This window comes from Balaenoptera physalus (genome assembly GCF_965194825.1).
Source record: "Balaenoptera physalus genome assembly, chromosome: 19".
Classification (NCBI taxonomy): Eukaryota; Metazoa; Chordata; class Mammalia; order Artiodactyla; family Balaenopteridae; genus Balaenoptera; species Balaenoptera physalus.
Window position 1 is genome coordinate 9849321 of NC_138900.1, and position 20446 is coordinate 9869766.

At 47.0% G+C, this 20446-nt stretch overlaps 1 protein-coding gene and 1 pseudogene across 3 annotated transcripts in view; one reads left to right on the top strand and one right to left on the bottom strand.

Moving 5' to 3' along the window:
- Positions 1–50: 50 nt before the first annotated feature.
- The window catches only part of OPA3 (outer mitochondrial membrane lipid metabolism regulator OPA3), a gene marked incomplete at its 5' end in the record, with an annotated part of 43836 nt that continues 23440 nt past the window's right edge, over positions 51–20446 (top strand). The window contains one exon of one of the 2 annotated variants that reach the window (XM_082438293.1): positions 51–192. In XM_082438293.1, the coding sequence (XP_082294419.1) occupies positions 51–192 (142 nt within the window). Of the gene's footprint in view, positions 193–4150; positions 10993–20446 lie in introns of those variants that run through there. The other variant, XM_082438294.1, reaches the window with a different exon arrangement.
- LOC309648956 (barrier-to-autointegration factor pseudogene) lies at positions 13949–14665 on the bottom strand (annotated as a pseudogene). Its single transcript has one exon. The product of its transcript is annotated as a barrier-to-autointegration factor pseudogene (transcript).

Sequence of the window (20446 nt, forward strand, 5' to 3'; positions counted from 1 at the left end):
GGCGCCCCTCCCAGTAAGTAAGGTTGCGCCTGCCCCTTGCAACCGCCAAGATGGTGGTGGGCGCGTTCCCTATGGCGAAGCTGCTATACCTGGGCATCCGGCAGGTCAGCAAGCCGCTTGCCAACCGCATTAAGGAGGCCGCCCGCCGAAGCGAGTTCTTCAAGACCTATATTTGCCTCCCGCCAGCTCAGCGTGAGTCTGACCCCACGTCCCTCCAACCTTCCCATTCTCTAACCCCTTTCAGGTGGTTGCTCAGGGGATGGACTTCTGTTCACGACCAATCACAGCCCGAACCGGCAAAGTCTTGCAGCCAGTAGGGAGGGTCCCTGGGAGAGGGGCATGCGGGTAGCCCAATAGTAAGAAAGGGCATGGGGTTAAGGGCGGGGCAGGGCGACCGCGCTTGAGTTGGGAATACTAGCCAATAGAGGAAAAGAGCGCGTGGAGACTGACGTCTAGACGGACCAATAATGTGGGGAATGGGAGTGATTTGGGCGGGGCATTCCAGGGCTGAGAGGAGCCGGGGTAGACCGGAGCTCTGGTCATTTGACCAAATGGGGTCATTTGCCAGGCCATCCTTGGGAGGGTTCGCTATGAAGACTCCACCTCGTGCCTCAGTTTCCCTCCCGTCCTGGGAGTTGAGAGGTGCTTATATATCATCCGTTTAGGACCTTGGTTTGCCCCAGTTGTACTCCGGGAAATAGGCCTGGGTAGAGGCGTGGCTTGGGGCGAAGTCTGGGGTCTGGGAGCGTGACCTGGGAATCTGGCTAAAGGAGTAATTTTAACTAGAGTGAACATTTGTCCATCTATTCATTAATCCACTCATACTCCGTATTTGTTCGTCCATTCATTCAGTAGACAGACCGTGCTGGCTTTTTCTGGGCTGGGACACACATTTATGACCCATCATTGTCACCCCAGAGTGGTCAGGACGGTGTGAACTCCAGAGCTCAGAAAGACCTCCTGACCCGGGGGCGTGGGGTCAGGAAGGCTGTCTAGACGAGGGCTGCCTGAGCTGAGATCTGAAGGGCATAGTAAACATTAAAAATATGAGCTACTGTCAGAAGACGATCTATGTGCTCTGGGCCTGTGGGAGCACAAAGTATGGAAATTTAACGTAATTTGCTGGGTCAGGGAACCACCAGTAATCCATCTGTTACTTCATTTAGTTCGTGTTTACTGAGCGTCTGCTTTGTACCTGGCCTTGTGCTGGGCAGTGATGGTGAAACAGCAGGAATCAAGCTAGCCCCAGTCCCTGCCCGCAAGGAACTCACAGTCGGGTGGGGACAGACCCATCCTTCAAGGTGACGACCCAGAGTGAGCAGAGCTTGCATGGGGGAGCCCACTGGATGCCTGACCTGACATGGGGTTCAGGGAGGGCTTCCTGGCAGAGGAGACCTCTGGGCTGGGAACTGAAGGGTGAGGAGAGTCTCACCAGACAACACGGGGACAGGGATGACGTTGAGGGAGAGGGAGGAGCATGCGCAAAGGCCAGATGGTCACAGGGACCACACTTTTTTTCCTTATAAGTTTGTATGCTTAACATTTGCTTTCCAGGGCTTGGAATTCTTGGTCTTCTGGTGTTTGGTCGGTCCTCTGCCAGAGTTGCAGATCTTAGAACGAAGAAGTGTTGGATTGCAGTTACTGAAGTGCTTTCATATAAGCTCTCTCATTTGACCCTCACACTCTTTTTTTGTCAGGCAGGGGAAATGACTTCCCCCAATTTATAGAAGAGAAAACTGAAGCCTTGAGAGCAGAGGGGAATTGCTGAGGTCACACGTGGAGTTAGTGCCAGAGGCAGGACTTAAATCCTGCCTTCTGGATTCCCAGAGCTGGTTCCTGTTTCCTGCCACTGTCTTTCTCCCAAGCACTGTGATGTGTCTTAGCGTTGTGGTTTAGAAAGTGGCTGCTTGAGTCAGACTGACATGGGTTCCAATCTGGCACACACACACACACACACACACACCCTGCCCCCTTCTCAGCCAGGTGCTTTTGGGCAGGTCACTAACCCCTCTGAGCTTCAGTTTCATCCTCTGTACAGTGAGTATTATATAATAGTGGCATTTAAAGGGCACTCACTTTGTGCCAGGCAGTCTGCTGAGAACTTCACAGCATTAAATCCTCACCAATTATTATGACGTAGACACTGTTATTACTCCTGTTTTGTGTATATGCTATATATGCATTTATGCTATAAATAATACTTACCTCATCATGTTGTTGTGAGGAGTAATGGATGTAAAGTGTTAGGTCAGTGCACGGCACTGGGTTGTGGCTGTTGTGTAGATGTGATGGATACAACTGAGAAGAAAAAGCCAAAAATTTTGTCTTCAGGGGACCTTGCGTTCTCGGCGTGGGGGGAAGCCAGACAGTAAAGAAAACAGTTAAAATGTAAAGTATATTAGATAGCACTAATTGCTCTGGAGAAAACATCAGGGATGCAGAAGGAGGAGTATCTGGGGGACGGTTGTGAAGTTTAGATAGGATTACCAGGGAGACCTCACTGGAAATATGAGGAGAGGAGGGAGCAAGCAGTGCGGGCATCTGGGGGAGGAGCTTTCTAGCCCAAAGTTTCCACAGGTACGAAGACCCTGAGGTGAGTGTGCGCCTGGCATGTTTGATGAACATCGAGGAAGCCAGTGTGGCTGAACAGTGAGACTGAGTGGAGACTGAGGGCCGAGAAGGTGGTGGGAAGGGGGCAGATCGTGCAGGGCCTGTGGGCCACCACAAACGCTTTGGCTTTACTCTGAGTGGATGGGACTCACTGGAGGGTCTGAGCAGAGGAGGGATGGGATCTGAGTTCGATTTTAATAGGATCCTTTTAGCAATCATAGGGTGAGCGTGGATGCGGGGAAGACATGACTACAGTAGTCCAGGTGGGAGGTGAGTGGGGAGGAGGGGTCAGATCCCGGAGACAATTTTTTCCCCAACTACTTCTTTTTAAAATTTCAAACCCTGAGAAAAGTTGAAAGAAAGAATGGTATGGTCATCAGGTATATGCCCTTCAACACCTAGTTCGTCTCTTATTAGTCTTCAGCAGAGTTGCTTTGTCTTCACCACCATATATGTATGTGTGTATGAATGTATACACACAATCTTTTTTTTTTTCTGAACAATTTGAAAATAAGTTTTGGACATGCTTCTAAACTCCTAAATACTTCAGCCTGTATCTTCTAAGAACAAAGGCATTCTATATGACACAGAACCAATGTCACACCTGAGAAATTTAACATTGATAACAATAATATTGATGACAATATTGTTTAATATACTGCTTATATTTAATATATAGCTCATATTCTGGTCCCCAAAATGTCCTTTTAGCTGTTTATTATTATTATTTTTAACCTAGGGTCAGCTCAAGGATCATGCACTGCATTTGATAATCATGCCTCTTTAGTGTCCTTTAATCTGCAGCAGGCTGGGAAATCTGGCTCACTGCCTGTCTTTGTAAATAAAGTTTTATTGGAACACAGCCCTGCCCATTTGTTGTACATTGTCTGTGGATGCAGAGTTGGGTTTCTATGGCCCACAAACCTAAAATATTTGCTCTGTAGCCCGTAACAGAAAAAGTTTGCTGGCCCTCCTCTATACCAGTATCCTTGTCCTTTCTTGTGACCTTGACATTGGAAAGGGTGCAAGCCAGTTGTCCCATAGTGTCCCGCAATCTGGGGTTTTCTGATTGCTTCCTCTGATTTGATTCACGTTGAGCATATTTGGCAGGAACACCACAGAACACCTAAGGACATCACCTCAGGGGGCTCCTGATGTATGTTTGTTCCGTCATTTGTGGCGGTAACTTGGATCCCTTGGTTAAGGTGGTGACTGCTAAAAGAACCTTTCCTTTTCCCCTTAGTAATGAATAAGCAGTAGATTTGTTTGAAAGGTAGTGGCGGCAGGATTTCCTGTGGATTGGGTGTGACAGGCAGACTGGAGGAGGGGCAGGCTGGACAGAAAGTCAGGAGCTCAGTGGGGGACAGGTCTGGCTGGAGATGCTTTTCGACGTTGGTATGCCCTGACTTCTCATATTCACACTTTTTATTTTTAATTAATTAATTTATTTTAAAATTTTTATTTTATTTTTGGCGGCATTGGGTCTTTGTTGCTGTGCGCGGGCTTTTTCTAGTTGCGGTGAGCGAGGGGGGGGCGGGCTACTCTTCGTTGTGGTGCACGGGCTTCTCATTGCGGTGGCTTCTTTTGTTGCGGAGCATGGGCTCTAGGCGCACGGGCTTCAGTAGTTGTGGCACGTGGGATCAGTAGTTGTGGCTCATGGGCTCTAGAGCGCAGGCTCAGTAGTTGTGTTCCTCCGCAGCATGTGGGATCTTCCTGGACCAGGGCTCGAACCCATGTCCCTTGCATTGGCAGGCAGATTCTTAACCACTGTGCCACCAGGGAAGTCCCTGGCTAAGGTTCTTTTGACACAGTAGGGTAGGCCTAGCTGTCGGTCTCCTCACAATAGGGGCCGGAGGGGTAGGTGTTTCTGCCTGAGAAAGAACAGTAAATGCAAGAAGCATAAATCATCGATGATGCGCTGTGTTGGGGAGACAAAGATCTTTTTCAACAAAGATTTCTGGGGGAGAGAAAATAAAAGAGGTTGGTGATGCCAGGAAGGTTGGGGCCGCTCATGCAAAGTGCACCGCGGATGCTGCCAGGGGAACTGTGGGAGGTCTCTGGGCAGTGGGAAAATTCCAGTTGGTTTCCGCTTATTCCTTTGGAGAACACTGGTCATTTTTCCAGTTTGCTACTCTGGTAGGCAGAATAATGGCCCCCCAAAGATGCCCACATCTTAATCCCAGGAACCTGTTGAATGCATTGCCTTACACAACAAAGGGGACGTTACAGGTGTGATTGACTCAGGTATTTGGTGATTGGGAGAGTAGCCTGGATTATGCAGGTGGGCCCAGTGTAATCACAAGGGTCCTTACAGGTGAAAGAGGGCGACAGGAAAGGGACCGATTTGAAGATGCTACCCTGCTGGCCTTGAAGATAGAGAAGGGACCGTGATCTCAGGAATGCAGGCGGCCTCTAGAAGCTGGAAAAGGCAAGGAAACAAATTCTCCCCTAGAGCCTAGAGCCTGCAGAAAGGAACTCTCGCCTGCTGACACCTAGAGTTTAGCCTAGTGAGAACCGTTTTGGACTCCTGACCTCTGGAACTGTAGAGAATAACTGTGTGTTGTTTTAAGCCAGTGCATTTGTGGTCATTTATTACAGAGGCAATAGGAAACTAACATGCCACACAATTCATTCAGGCTGCTGGGATAATTTTTTCAGAAGAGTTTAGCTCTGTGGTCATTCTTACAAGTTTTGGCTTTGGAGTTGGTTTCAGTTTACTTTTGCTACAAAGCAATCTGACCTACAGTTTAAGGACTTTACACAGTGACCGTTTTATTTTTCTCTCACAGTTTCGTGGCTTGACTGGGCTAGCTGGGCAGTTCCTCTGCCAATCTTGCTTGGTAGTCTCTCAGGGGGTTTCAGTCAGAGGGCGGCTGGGCCTGGAGTCATCAGGGGGCTCTACTGTGATCTTGGAATGGCCAGTTCCTTCTCTCCGTCTCAGTGTTGTCTCAGGACCTCTGTTCTCCACGTGGTCTCGCCTCTCATGGTCACTCAGGGCCCCCAGGAGCTAGATTTCCATGAGGGAGGAAGCAGAAGCTGCAGGCCATTTCAGGGCAGGGCCTGGATCCACACAGCGTCACTTCCAGCACACGCTATCGGTCCAAGCAGCTCTGGCACAGACCAGATTGAGTGTGAGAGGGGACCGCACAGGGCGTGATGCGGACAGTCACCAAAGGCAGTTTGCCACAGAGTAGACACTCTTGGCTTGGCATCTTGGAGCCACTAATGAGCTGTGTGACTTTGGGCAAGCAGCTTGACCTCTCTGAGACTCCAAATCCATGTTGATCAAATGAGGGTGACGATAGAACTCATCTCCCAGGATTCTTGTGGGGATCCAAGAGCCAGTAGATATCAAGGCCTGGCCCAGAGCATGTGTATCTGGTCGTTAGTGCTGGCTGTGATAATCTGTTCTTAGCATATGTGGGCATTACTGTCCAGAGGCTGAAAACCCTGCTTCCAGATAAAGGCTTCCTGCACTCAGCTTTCTGCTTTGCCATTTGCTGTGCGTCCCGCGCAAGTCACCCCGCCTTTCTGTACCTCGGTTTCCTCCCCTGCACAGTATAGCACTCACCTCATAGGTCTGATGGGAGGATCTGTTGCGTGCGTGAATACCCTCAGCGCAGGCCTGGCACGTTCCAAGGTCAGTGACTTAAAGTGAACTCAGTAACTTAGTGGGGCGGAGTGGTCAAGAACCCGGCCTCTGGAGCTGAGCTGCCTACGTGTGAATCCCTGAATCCCAGTTCTGCCATTTTCTATGTGGCCCCGGGGCAGGTTTTTTTTTTTTTAATTTATTTATTTATTTTTGGCTGCATTGGGTCTTTGTTGCTGTGTGCAGGCTTTCTCTAGTTGCGGCGAGCGAGGGCTACTCTTCGTTGTGGTGCGCAGGCTTCTCATTGCGGTGGCTTCTGTTGTTGCGGAGCACGGACTCTAGGCGCGCGGGCCTCAGTAGCTGTGGCACGTGGGCTCCAGTAGTTGTGGCTCGCGGGCTGTAGAGCACAGGCTCAGTAGTTGCAGTGGTTGTGGTGTACAGGCTTAGTTGCTCCGCGGCATGTGGGATCTTCCTGGACCAGGGCTCGAACCTGTGTCCCCTGCATTGGCAGGAGGATTCTTAACCACTGCGCCACCAGGGAAGTCCCTTCTGGGGCAAGTTATTTAACTTCTCTGGTTAAATTGTATCTGTAAATTATATCACTATAACTCATATTCCATGAGTTAATATATCCATAAAGCATTAAACAGTACCTGGCTCTTAAGTGCTGCATAATTGTTTGTTGAATGTATAGAGATGTCAGGCACCATTATTATTTTGATCATCATTGTCATCTTAACACTAAACTTTCTAGTGCATTCCTTCTCTGGTGGCCTGTTACAGCCAAGCAGTCAGTACTTCAGGCCTCTAGGTGGCGTTGGTCCCTCTTCCTCAGTCAGACCTCACAGGCTTGCCCCTAGCAGAAGGGTCTGGGCTCTCCCATGAACATTTCAAACTAGCACGGGGCAATTATTATGTTTGTCTGGTCAGAAGCTGGGATTGGAGTAAAGAAAAGTAGAAAGTCAAACAGAGAGAGGGCAGTATGGCTGAGTAGAGAGCCTCCTGTGACCTAATGCTTCCTAAAATATTTAAAGCATCCTTTGAAATGAATGGTTGTACCTGCAATGAAGAAAAGGGACTTCTCCCAGAGCAAGGAGAAAGCAAGAGCAAAGAGCCGCGGAGGGGAGGGAGCATTGAAGCCTCCTGATTGTCTGCGGACATTGACAGATTCACATGGCCTCAGGGACAGAGGCTGTGCTTTGGGAAAGTTGGACAGAGGACCGCCTTGTGAACAGCCAGGTCCTGGGGAAGGTACCCCTCAGGGAAAGTGTGAACTAAAACAAATCCCATCCTGCAAAGGCACACAGCCTTACATCTAGGTAGAGCTTGAAAAAGTTTTCCTCTGAGAATTGACTGTCCCTCATGTGGGTTTGAGGCTTAAATTATACTCTTTGAAAGGTCCTGGAAACAGTAGGCTGAGAATGAACCCAGATCTGTGTGCCCCTAAATACCTGGCCAGGACAAACATAAACCCTCCCGGGAGGAGCCCCACCCTCTGCCTGGGCCTTGGAGAATTCCTTCAAGTAGAGTTCTGGCACTCTATGAGCTCCGATATCATGAGCTCATGATAAAAAAATTATGTGCCGTACAGAGAAGCAGGCACCATGATCGAGAGTCAGCAGACACAAAATACGGCAGGTCAAGACCCGCAAACATTGTGGATGTGGGAATGATCAGATATGGATATAAAATAGCTCTGTTTATATATGAAAAGGATAAAATAGGACAGATATAAAAACACGAATGAGTACAATCAAAAATCACCAGGAAGTTGGAAAAAGAGCTAAATAGAACTTCGAGAAGTGACAGATACAACAACTGAAGTTCAGAGCTCAACAGAACTAAAGAAACACCAGACTAAATATAGCTGCTAAGAGGATTGGTGCGCTGAAAGGTAGATGCCCTGAAGGGAAAAATGTGAGCTTTGTGGCCTGCTCCCCTCAGCTGCCCAGGATCCTGATTGGATCCACCTGGGGAAGGAAGGGCTGGACACTTTATTTTTTTATCTATTTTTTATTTTTTTGGCTATGCCGCGCAACATGAAGGATCTTCCCAAACCAGGAATCAAACCCCTGCCCCCTGCGTTGGGAGCATGGAGTCTTAACAACTGGACCGCCAGGGAAGTCAGGGACTTTTTTTTTTTTTTTTAATTTATTCGGCTGCGTTGGGTTTTAGTTGTGGCCTGCGGGCTCTTCATTGGGGCGCACGGGCTTCTCTCTAGTTGTGCTTTGCGGGCTCCAGAGTGCACGGGCTTAGTTGTCCCGCGGCATGTGGGATCTTAGTTCCCTGACCAGGAATAGAACCCGTGTCCCCTGCATTGGAAGGCGGATTCTTAACCACTGGACCACCCAGGAAGTCCCCATTTTTATTTTCAGTATTCTCCAGACAGGATCCGCGTGTGCATGAGCGCTTGAAAACCACTTCCCTGGAGTCTATTTATAATCTCCAGAGCACCACATCAGTTATGTTACATGACAGCGGGCTGCTGTTGGTGACCTCCAAACAGTTTTATTATGCTCTCCTATTAAGGAAACATTCTGACAATTCTCCCCTAGTATGAATGTATGTGTGTGTGTAATATGAATGTGTATACATAGTTATTTAGGAGTCATGAATAGTACTGACATATATTACTGTGAATATATTATGTGCATTTAAAAACATTCAAAAATTGGAAGGGATGAAATTAATATTTTATTTTTCGAAATTAATATTTTAATAATAAAATTTTTATTTTATGTATTCATAGCCCTCCAAATATTTTTGCTCTCACTAAAAATATTTTCTTATACAGGCATTGTTAATGCATTTGGAAACTCTCAGTGTAACCATCTTTGAGAGTCGTTTTGACATTCTTTGTGCACAGCTGTCACAGCTGGCAAAGTCCTAACTGAGCTACAGACCAAATGAGAGAAGCGTGCCGTCAGCTGAATTTAATCCCCCTGCTCAGGTTTCATTCCCACCCTTTATATGCAGAGGCGTTTGTTGGAATTTTCTCACGCTGGCCTTGTTAAATCTTCAGTCCTTGGTTTCTGAGCAGGACTCTTTAAGAAGCCCCGGTGTGAGGACTTGATTTGCAACCTGAGAATGTCCCCGGGAATCAATTTGCCCAGGCTGCAATGCGCTGAATGGACAGGAGAGGGCGCCCGTGTCAGTCCTTTAGCCTTTAGGTCCAGCGCCTGAGGATGCTGGCACCTGCGGCTGAGGGGCGCTAGAGGGCTTCTCTGTAGTCCATCTGGGTGTGTCTCTGTATGCCTAGTAAAGCTTAATTTCTTCTCCTTCTTTTCCTCCTCTCCTTACTTTCTCCTCTTCCTCTTCTTTCCCTTCTCTTCTCTTTCTTCAAACCAAACATAACCGGAAGTGGATATTTTCTTCCTATGCTCCAGAGAAACACCTTGTTCACCCCTCTTTGTTCACCTGTCCTGGAGACTCCTTGGTCTACCCCAATGTTCTCCGCCTCCCAGGATGTGCTTCTGTCTCTAGGGTCTTACCGCTTGTTTCTAACTTCTTGGTTCCTCCTTTGTTCCTGCTGCCCTGGCTCCAGCTGACCCCACCTCAGACCCCTAAGCCTCCACATAGCTGGTGATTTCTTCAGAGCCCCCCACTCCCCCTCTTTCCTCAGTGATCTTCCGGCTTCCAGACCCACCTCGGTCCTGCCTTTGATGAGCACACAGCCATAGCAGCTACCTTCTACTGAAGGCCTAGTGTGTGCTGAATTCTGTGCTGCGTGTGTTGGCATTTTTATCTCTTTTCTTTTTAAAATTGAATCAAATTTTTATTTTATTTTGGGGTTTTAGAGGTTTTTTCCTCTGAAGTTTTTTGGGGGGACTTACTAAATTTACAAAAGTAATATATGCTTATCGTGAAAGAAAGAACAAGACACAAATCAGTTTGTGCTCATCTGTGATTAATCGAAAACCCAGCCAATAAATCTTAACCAAATCTTAAGTCTAAGGGATGTTTATTGTTGGTGGAGGAAGGTGGCTTTGTGGTTGTTTGGTGGCTTGGTGATGTTATTAGGGACCTGAGGACTCTTTCTTTCTCTACCATCTTGGTGTTCAGGCAGTAACTCCCCTCAAGGCCTCAAAGAGGCTACTGGAGCTCCAGGCATCGTACCTTTATACTGCACTGTCCAAAGGGAGAAAGTGTGTCTGTGTGTGTGCGTGCGTGCGCACGCGTTTATATGTGGGACGGGGGTTCTAGGGAAATGAGAGAAAGCTCTTCAAGGAGAAAAATATTCTCCCAGAAGCCCCCAGAGGACTCCCCTCACTGCTAATTGGCCAGAATTTAGTTGCATACCATCCCTTGCTATATGGGAGGGCAGGGTGGTGAATGAATATAGCTTCTAGACTAATGGCAGGAGAGGATGGAGTTAATAAGACAGTACAGAATGATATAAAGTAGTATTAATAGTAATGAGCACTAAGGTTGTTGTAGTCTTTCTGTATATTAATTTATTCTCCCCACACCCCGTGAGGTAGATTGCCATCACTAACATACTTACACAGATGAAGAAACGCAGCAGAGCTGTTAAGTAACCTGCCTGAGGGCACACAGGTGCTGAGTGGTAGAGCTAGGACCAGATTGTCTAGTTTCAGTTTGCACTCACCGTGCATAACCCCATTCCCAGTCTCTGCAGGCAGCCATGCTGAATCTCCCACTAGCCAGTTAATTCACGTACAGGCCTTGAATACACCAACATCCCTGCCAGCCAGGGATTATGATCCCCATTTTGAAAAAGAGGAAGTGGAGGTGCAGAGAGGTTGAGAAGCTTCCCCGAGCTCACACAGCATGTAAGTAGCAGGGCCAGAACTTGAATCCAGGAACACCCAACTCTAGAGCGCACTAAGCTCTTAGCCTCGTTAGCTGCTTCCCTTGTGCCTCTTTTTTTTTTAATTTATACTGGATGTTTATTTATTTATTTATTGGAGTATAGTCGCTTTACAATGTTGTGTTTGTTTCTACTCTACAGCAAAGTGAATCAGCTATACGTATACATATATCCCCTCTTTTTTGGATTTCCTTCCCATTTAGGTTACCGCAGAGCATTGAGTAGAGTTCCCTGTGCTATACAGTAGGTTCTCATGAGTTATCTATTTTATACATAATATCAATAGTGTATATATGTCAATTCCCATCTCCCAATTCATCCCACCCCCCTTTCCCCTTTGGTATCCATATGTTTGTTCTCTACATCTGTGTCTCTATTTCCACTTTGCCTCGGAGCAACTAAGCCCATGCGCCACAACTGCTGAGCCTGTGCTCTAGAGCCCACGAGCCACAACTACTGAAACTCGCACGCCTAGAGCCCGTGCTCCTCAACAAGAGAAGCCACTGCAACCAGAAGCCCGCGCACTGCAACGAAGAGTAGCCCTTGTTCACCGCAACTAGAGAAAGCCCACACACAGCAATGAAGACCCAACACAGCCAAAAAGAAATAAATAAATTTATTTAAAAAAAGAAAAAAGAAAGTAAATATGTTAGGTGGTACTAAGGGAAAAATGAAACAGGGAAGAAGAAGGATTAGGTGTAATGGGAGAAGGTATTTGCTCTATTAGAGTGGGTTTAGGAAGCCCTCCCTGAGGAGGCGATTACAGAGACTTGAGTAAAATGAGGAAGTATGGATGTTTGGAGAGTAGTGTTTCAGGCATAAGGTACAGTAAGTGCAAAGGCCCTGAGGCTAGAGCCTGCCTGCTGGGTTCCAGGAACAGTGAGGAGGCCTGTGTGGCTGGGGCAGAGGGTGATGGGAAGAGTAGGAGGTCAGAGGTTAGAAAGGAGGCCACCAAAGGTCACTCCCCAGATACCCTCCAGAGGTGTTCTGTGCATAATTAGGTGTACTGTATGCATATGTGTAACTCACATAAAAGGTTGTGTACTGTTCACCTCGTTTTGTGCCCTATTTTTTTCCTCTTTAACTACATAACCTTGAAAATTCATCCCACATTCTTTTTTATAGCACTTGGTACTTAGTGTGGTCATACCAGGCCCCTGTTGGAGGACATTTAGGTTATTTCTGGGTTATGCTCTCCCAAAGAATGCTGCCTTCAGTATTCCAGTCTATGTGGCACTTGGCAGGCAGCCTTCATGCTGTTGTATGTGAATTCACCCCAACTCCCCGCACTCCTGCAAGGAGAGTTTTAAGGGAATCCTTTCTAGAGCTCTAGCTTCACCTGACTTGCCTGAGGAATCTGCTGGGTTTCCTCCCTCCCTCCCTCCGTCCCTCCCTTCTTTCCTTCCTTCCTTCCTTCCCTCCCTCCCTTTCCGATGGCTCTGATCCCAAGAAAAGAAATTATGGGAGAAGTATGAAAAGAAAGGCAAATCGCCTCTCCCTTCTTGGTGATGCATTGCCCCAGGTATAAAAACAACCAGCATAACAAAGGAACAATTTGAAATATTGATGGCAGGAATGCTTTCCCCAGTCCGCCGTATTAAGGCATGCATCTGTGGTCAAAATTTACATTTTATGCTTAATAGTTATATATTAAATTGTGTAATATATGCTGTTTTGATCAGTGATATACTAATAGTAATTGTAAGAGTGACTCAATCTTAGAGAAAAATTTAAGAGCACACGGAGTGAAAATTTTGATTTTAATTTATAGGCACATTTTTTGTTTCAGAGAAATATAATAGGACGTTTGAGCATAAAAATGTTAGGATAAAATTTTGTAGAGAAAGTAGAATGTAGATGGAACATCAAGAGAGTAAGGAACAATGCAAACACTGTTAAAGAAGAGCTGCTTGGTGTATCTTTAAAACGAACCGTGGTAGGTATAACATTTGTCTGGCTCTTTAGTCCTTTGCATATGCTTAAAAAAGTGATGCAATGGGTTTCTTTTAAAATTCATTATCTGTCATATGCCAAAAGTCAAGTTCTTTGCAATAATTTAAACTTAGGATGAAAAAATGGATATGAAGACTTCAAAGTGTATAAAGAGGGTGCATAGTTTTTCCAAGATTTGTTGAGAGTACACAGAAGCAATAAGATGCTAATTTGGCTCCCACACAAGTGTGTCTCCCTGTAATTATTCCTGAGTATGTGTCTGTGGGTCCTGGGTATGGGTCTGTGGGAGTGTGAGCTGTGGTTTGGGGACACCGTCCAGCTGCCTCCACCTTCTCCCTCCAGCAGCAAGGTCCCCTCCCTCTGCCCATGCACAGGGCTATTATTGTTGTTGATCTTTGCTAATCTGAGAAGTGGAAATCAATTTCTCATTTTAGTTTTAAATTGCATTTCTTTGTGAACAAAGTTGTATGTCTCTTCATCTGTTTAGGAGTCATTTGAATTTTTCAGTGATCAGTCTGGAGCCTTGGCCCATTTTTCTAGCAAGTTGTTGAGGGTCTTTGTCTAATTAATTTATAGAAGCTCTTTTGATAAGAAAATTGGCAAATTTTTTTCCAGTATCGTCATTTGACTTTGTTTATTGTGAGATTTGTTTGGGGTTTTTTTGCCATGTAAAAACTTTTCCTTTTTTATTTTTCTATTTAGTCAAATCTATTCATCTTTTCTTTTATGACCTTTAGGTTTTGTGGCATCCTTAGAAAGACTATCCCTTTCTAGATTACAAACGATTTCTCTCACGTTTTCTTCTAGTAATTTTATTTTTTTATTTTTTGTTTTTCATCACCTTTATTGAATAGTGAAAGGAAAATTATTTAAGGACTCTGAGGACAAAAGGGCTTCCATCATTGTCGAGGAAACACAGAGATGTTACTATAACATCATTTGTCCATTGAAGGTCTCAGTCAGATCTTCTGCCACCAGAAACTCAAAGAAAGAATGAGATAATCTTCTAGTAATTTTATAGTCTTATTTGTGTGTGTGTCTCAGTCTTTGATGGATCAGCAGTTTATTTGGGGTGTTAGGTGTGAGGTAGGGATCCATCTTCCCCCAGCAGCCCAAAGGCCACTGACCTTATTGACTTAAAAAACTTTACAAGGACAGTAACCGTTCTGCCAAAAAGAGCTGACTCCAAACTTGGCAGGGAGAGGAGAAGGGAGACGCATGCAAGGCTGAGAATTCAAAAAAAGTTGAAATGATGAGGGGAGAGAGCTCCCAAAAGACCCTGGAGTATACGGGAGGTCTGCATGACCACAGCAGTCTTTTCCCTTGGAGAGGATGGGGGAGGAGTCCTCACTTGGCTGCAAACTCTGGAGACTCAGTGCTGGGGCTCGGGATCAGGGCTCCCCAGAGAGCATCACAGCAAGGCGTCGCACCACTCTCACAGGCCCCCGAAGCAGTCCCGGGACTGCTTGGCTTTGGCGCTGCACGTGTCCTTCAGCCATTCCCGGAAGAGGTCTTCATCTTTCTTTAGCACCAGAAACTAGCCAAGAACCACATAGGCCTTGTCAAAGCCCCTTTTCCTCCAGCTTCTTGCCCAGGACTTTGTCAGTGCCGGCTAGGCTTCCCACTGGCTTTTTCCCCATGGGCTCTGCCACGAAATCTCAGTGCTTTCGGGAAGTTGTCATCTTTCAAATATTCTTTTTTTAAAAAATTTTATTTTATTTCGCCATACCACAAAGCATGCGGGAATCTTAGTTCCCTGACCAAGGATCGAACCCATGTGCCCTGCCTTGGGAGCGTGGAGTCTTAACCACTGGACCACCAGGGAAGTCCCGGCAAGGTGTCATCTTGTTCAGGCTTAATCCGCAGCTCCAGTCCCCGTAAGGGCTTCTTCCGCCACCCGACTCTCCCGCCGATACCTCAGCCCACTCGGGATCCATCTTATTTTCTTTCCTAGTTGTCCAGTTGTCCCAACAGCATTGATTGAATAAAGCGTCTTTTTATCACCAAGCTGATATGTTTTTATACCTCAGATTTTTCACTTGTGGTCTCATTCTTTCAACATATCTCCCGTGAGCATCTTCTCTATACCTGTGCTGAGTGCTGGGGACACAGGGGTGAAACAAACCCTGTCCCTGCCTTGTTTTATTCATCCCTATCTCACCCATGCATCCAGCACTCCCCAGAATCTTCTCTGTGCTGGGTCCTGTGCTGAGCAGTGGTGGGGGCACAGCCATGCCCTCATGGGTCTCACAGTTCAGAGGGGAGACAGGCCCTTCTCCAGACCATCCAGAGTGGTCAGTGGGTCAGTGCTGGGCTGGGGAAGCCTGGAGGGGACCTTAGCCAGTCTGTGGGTTTGGGGAGGGCTTTTGGGAGAAGGGGATATAGCAGAGCTCAAGGAGAAGTGAGCCAAAGTGGAAAGATAGAGGCACAGGTAACAGCATGTGCAAGGGTCAAGGTGTGAACGAGGGGAATCAGACGAGGCTGCTGGGGCTGAAATGTAGACGGTGGGGCTGAAAGCGGCAAGAGCAGAGACTGGATGGCCATCCGAGGACAGATCACACAGGGCCATGTTAATACATTTGGACTTGATCCTGAAGGCAGCAGGGACAATATGTCATGGTGACAAAAGAAATCAAGGACAGCAAGGAATTAATTTGCTGTATTATTTTTCAAAGAAAGTTGATTTCTGCTTATAAAAGTAACACCTGGGGGCTTCCCTGGTGGCGCAGTGGTTAAGAATCTGCCTGCCAGTGCAGGGGACACGGGTTTGAGCCCTGGTCCGGGAAGATCCCACATGCTGCGGAGCAACTAAGCCCATGCGCCACAACTACTGAGCCTGTGCTCTAGAGCCCACGAGCCACAACTACTGAGCCCGCGAGCCACAACTACTGAGGCCGCGTGCCACAACTACTGAAGCCCACGCACCTAGAGCCCATGCTCCGCAACAAGGGAAGCCACCGCAATGAGAAGCCCGCGCACCGCAACAAAGAACAGCTCCCGCTCGCCACAACTAAAGACCGTGCACAGCAACAAAGACCCAATGCAACCAAAAATAAATAATAAATTAATAAATAAATTTTAAAAAGAAAAAATAAAAAAAAAAGTAACACCTGTTCAGTGCAGAAGACCTATCTAGCCTCTTTTCTGTGATGTTGGCGTCCTGTTGTGTATACACATTCATGGGTACACACTTCTTCTAGGAATTTCCCCCTCAGTGCTCCTTGAAACTCCTGTCTCTCAGTATTTGTCAAGAAGGAGTGATGACCTCACTCTGAACTCCTCCCTCAACTCTTTACAAGTGACAGAATTCTAAGCTAATGGTCAGATGCATAAAAGCTCCGGAAGTATATAGCTTCAGACTCAGCTAGATTCAGGAACTCAGACAATTCCTGGAAGGCACAGTCCGATCCCTGGGCCCTGTGTTTCTCTGTGTGGTCTTCTTTCTCAGGCAGTCTCTCCCTTTGGGGATCAGATGGCCTCAGTAGCTCCGGGTTCACAGCCCACTCACTAAGCAACACCAGAAGAAGGAGAGGGCCTCGTTCCTGAAGTTCCAGGAGAAATCCCAGGGCTGAATGCCAGCATCTAAACATGAGGGTAGGATCGGTTTTACCTGAACAACATGAGGGAACATTGAGGGGAGGGCCTTCCTCAAAGGAGAGTCAGGGGAAGTTTCCAGAAAAAGAGAAGTGGCTGCTGGGCAGATACCCACTTCACCAGGGCTTTAGAGGGAGAGAGAGGAGGGGCCTCTGTGTTCCTGAAGAGAGGAGAGGGGGCCTGGGAGCCACTGGGATGTCCTTGGCCTAGATCTTTCCCATCTCCCTGGATTACCAAGGTCACAGCTGAGCAGAGCCCCTTTCTGTACTTCAGTGGAAGGTGTGACCTCACTCTCATCAACTCCAGCTGGGGCCACTGGGGTTTACTCTTGACCTCTGTGCATTGGCCACCAGCCCCAGGCGAGAGGGTCAGACGTGCTTTCAGCATGGCGCCCGCCCCCTTGGCTGTTCCTGGAGTCCCCCTGGTTCACCCTCTGCGGCTTCCTGTCAGGTTGGGGAGGAGTTCTGGATGTCCTCAGCTTATCCCCACTCTCAGAGGGACTGGTGCATGCCATCCTAGTCTCTCCTAGGTCAGCTGCCTGCACCCTGGCCCCCCCCAGACACACCCACCCATGGGTGCCTAGGTCTCCTTCCTGCTGGCTCTGTCAGTTGCCTCTCAACCATCTGCTTCTGGCCTCTGGGCCTGCCCTGACTTGCTCCCCTCCAGGCCGCTCCTCCCTCTTCCCTCTGTTCTTGTGGCTTCTGGCTTCTTTCCACCTGATTGCCATCTTAGTGGGGCTTGAGGGAAGAGCAGAGTATTTCATCTAAACAGGCTTGACCACAAATCCTGGGTCCAGGATTATTTGTTGAATTTTTGGAAAAAATTTTAATTATCTGTTTCATTTTTGGTTTTTGTTTTTAAGTTCACATGGTTTAAGGTTCACAAGAGTATGTAGGAGAAATTCTCCCTCTACTTCTGTTGCCCAGGCACCCTGTTCTCCTCCACAGAGGCAACCACTGTTATCTTGAGTATTTTCCAGAAAAAAACAAAAAACAACTATGCATTTCCAAGCAGATGCTGATATGCAACGCCCCCCTTCCCTTTTTTTTTCCACGAATATAGCAAACAGTATACACTGTGCTGGTCCTCACTGCTTTTCACTGACCATGTTATATGTTATCCTGGAGAGAATTATCTATCAGCACATAAAAAACTTCCCTACTCTCTATTTCAGCTGCCGACAGAATTATTGTAATTTATGAGACCGTAGATAGTCCTGTAGGGTCTTTCCTGGCTTTTTTATTGTTGTCATAAACGGTGCTGCAGGACTAACGTGCCAGGCAAGCCTTTCACACCTGCGTGACTGAAATCTGTCATCCATCCCCAAAAGCAGAATTGCTGACTCAAGGATGTGCAAAAGATTTCCACTGGCAGCCACGAATGTTCGCGAGGGTCCATTTCTTCCCAGTCTTGCCACCTGGAGGCTATTTCTTTTTTTATCTTTTTACTTTTAGCTCAGTGTAGATTTACAGAAAAGTTGTAAAAATGGTACAGAGTTCCTGCAGACCTTTCCATCAGCTTCCTTCCACGATAGCATCTTATATAAACACAATACAGGGAGCAAACCCAGGGAATGAACATGAGTGCAGTGCTGGTAACGTAACCACGCACGTCATTCACATTTCACCAGTTCTTCCACCCAAGTCCTTATTCTGTCCTAGGATCTCATCCAGTATCCTGAATTAGTTGTCATGTCTCTGTAGTCTCCTTTAATCTGTGATAGTTTCTCTGTCTGTCTTTGTCTTTCATGACCTTGACCCTTTGGAAGAATACTGGTTAGTTAATTTTGTAGGCTGTCCTTTGATCTGAGTTTGTCTGATGCTTTCTCATGATTGGAAAGAAGTTTCACATTTTTGGCAAACATACCGCAGAACCAATGTTGTGTGCTTCTCCATGCACCACATCAGGGGGTTCATGATATCAGCCTGTCTGATTTCTGGTCATATTGACCTTGATCACGTGGTCGAGGTGGTGTCTGCTAGGTTTTTCCAGTATAAAGTTAGTATCTTTCCCTTTGCAGTTAATCTAATTTTGAAATGTATACAAATACCAAATCATTAGGTTGTACACCTGAAGCTAATGTAATACTGTATGTTAATTATACCTCAATAAAACATAAAATGAAATAAATCTCTTGGGGAAGACATATTGAGACTATACAGATAGGCTGTTTCTCCTCAAACTTCTGCCCGCTAATTTTAGCATCATCTGTGGATCTTATCTGCAACAGTTATTATTGTGGTATTTGTCCAGTGTTGATTTTCTCTTTCCCTCTTTCCTTCTCCATTTATTTTATTTTATTTTATTTATTTATTTTTTAAATTTATTTTATTTTTTTTTATTTTTGGCTGCGTTGGGTCTTTGTTGCGGTGCGCTGGCTTCTCATTGTGGTGGCTTCTCTTGTTAGGGAGCACAGGCTCTAGGCACGCGGGCTCAGTAGTTGTGGCTTGCGGGCTCTAGAGCGCAGGCTCAGCAGTTGTGGCGCACTGGCTTAGTTGCTCCGCGGCATGTGGGATCTTCCCAGACCAGGGCTCAAACCCGTGTCCCCTGCAGTGGCAGGCGGATTCTTAACCACTGAGCCACCGAGGAAGTCCCCCCTTCTCCATTTATTAATTGGAAATCTACTGTAGGAAGAGCTCTCCCTTCTTCTTGGGGGCTGTTTTTACCAGTCATTCTGCAGTGAGGGAAAAGGGAGTTCACGGAGGATGTGGAGATTGGATCCAGGCCTGGCCTGTCTCCAGTCCTGTGGTCTCGGCGTTCGCAGGAGGAAAGAGGACCCGCTGGGTATTGCTGACGGTGACCTCATCTCCCAGGCCTGGAGGAGCACACCCCACTGTATCTTCTGTCAGCTCCCCTGTACCACACCGGGTGAAAGCTTTTCAATTTTGAGATTCAGCAGCCCCAGCCCAGGGCTAATTATAACAACGACAATGGACGCCCTGTATGGAAACCTTCTTGATGGATGTCACACACCCTATGGATAAGGATTATTATTAAACTCTTTTTATAAAGGAGGAAACTGAGGCTTGTACAGGGAGCGTCGCTGGGCCTCCAGCCTTGGAACCCCTGAATCCCAGCACTAACTCTTTTTTTAAAAATAAATTTATTTATTTATTTAATTTATTTTTGGCTGCATTGGGTCTTTGTTGCTGCGCGGGCTTTCTCTAGTTGCGGCGAGCAGGGGCTACTCTTCGTTGCAGTGCACGGGCTTCTCATTGTGGTGGCTTCTCTTGTTGCAGAGCACGGGCTCTAGGCCCGCATGCTTCAGTAGTTGTGGCACGCAGTCTCAGTAGTTGTGGTGCACGGGCTCTAGAGTGCAGGCTCAGTAGTTGTGGTGCACGGACTTAGTTGCTCCGTGGCATGTGGGATCTTCTGGTACCAGGGCTCGAACACGTGTCCCCTACATTGGCAGGCGGATTCTTAACGGCTGCGCCACCAGGGAAGCCCCACTAGCACTAACTCTTAAAACATCAGGTTATCCTGCATGAGGGAGCCAGAGGGAGTATGTCCCACCTTCATCTCAGGCCAGCAGAGGGAGTTGGAGACCCCGTGGCCCTGGAGAGCGCCCTGTTCCTGGAGAGGAGATTTCTCCCCTGTGCTGGGCACCCAGCTGAGGACCAGACAGCTGCTCAGTTCACCTGTTATATTCAGGGCCCATTTCCACATCAGCCATAGAGAGCTTTCATCATTTCTGAGAGCCACTGCATCATCAGGGTTCACCTACAGGAAAGATAAAACCCTCCAGCTCTTTTAGAAGAAAGGATGGTTCTCAACATTTTATGATAAACATTTCCAAACATACAGCAACATTAAAAGAGGTTTACATTCGAACACCCACATATCCACCACAAAGATTCTCCCAGTAACAC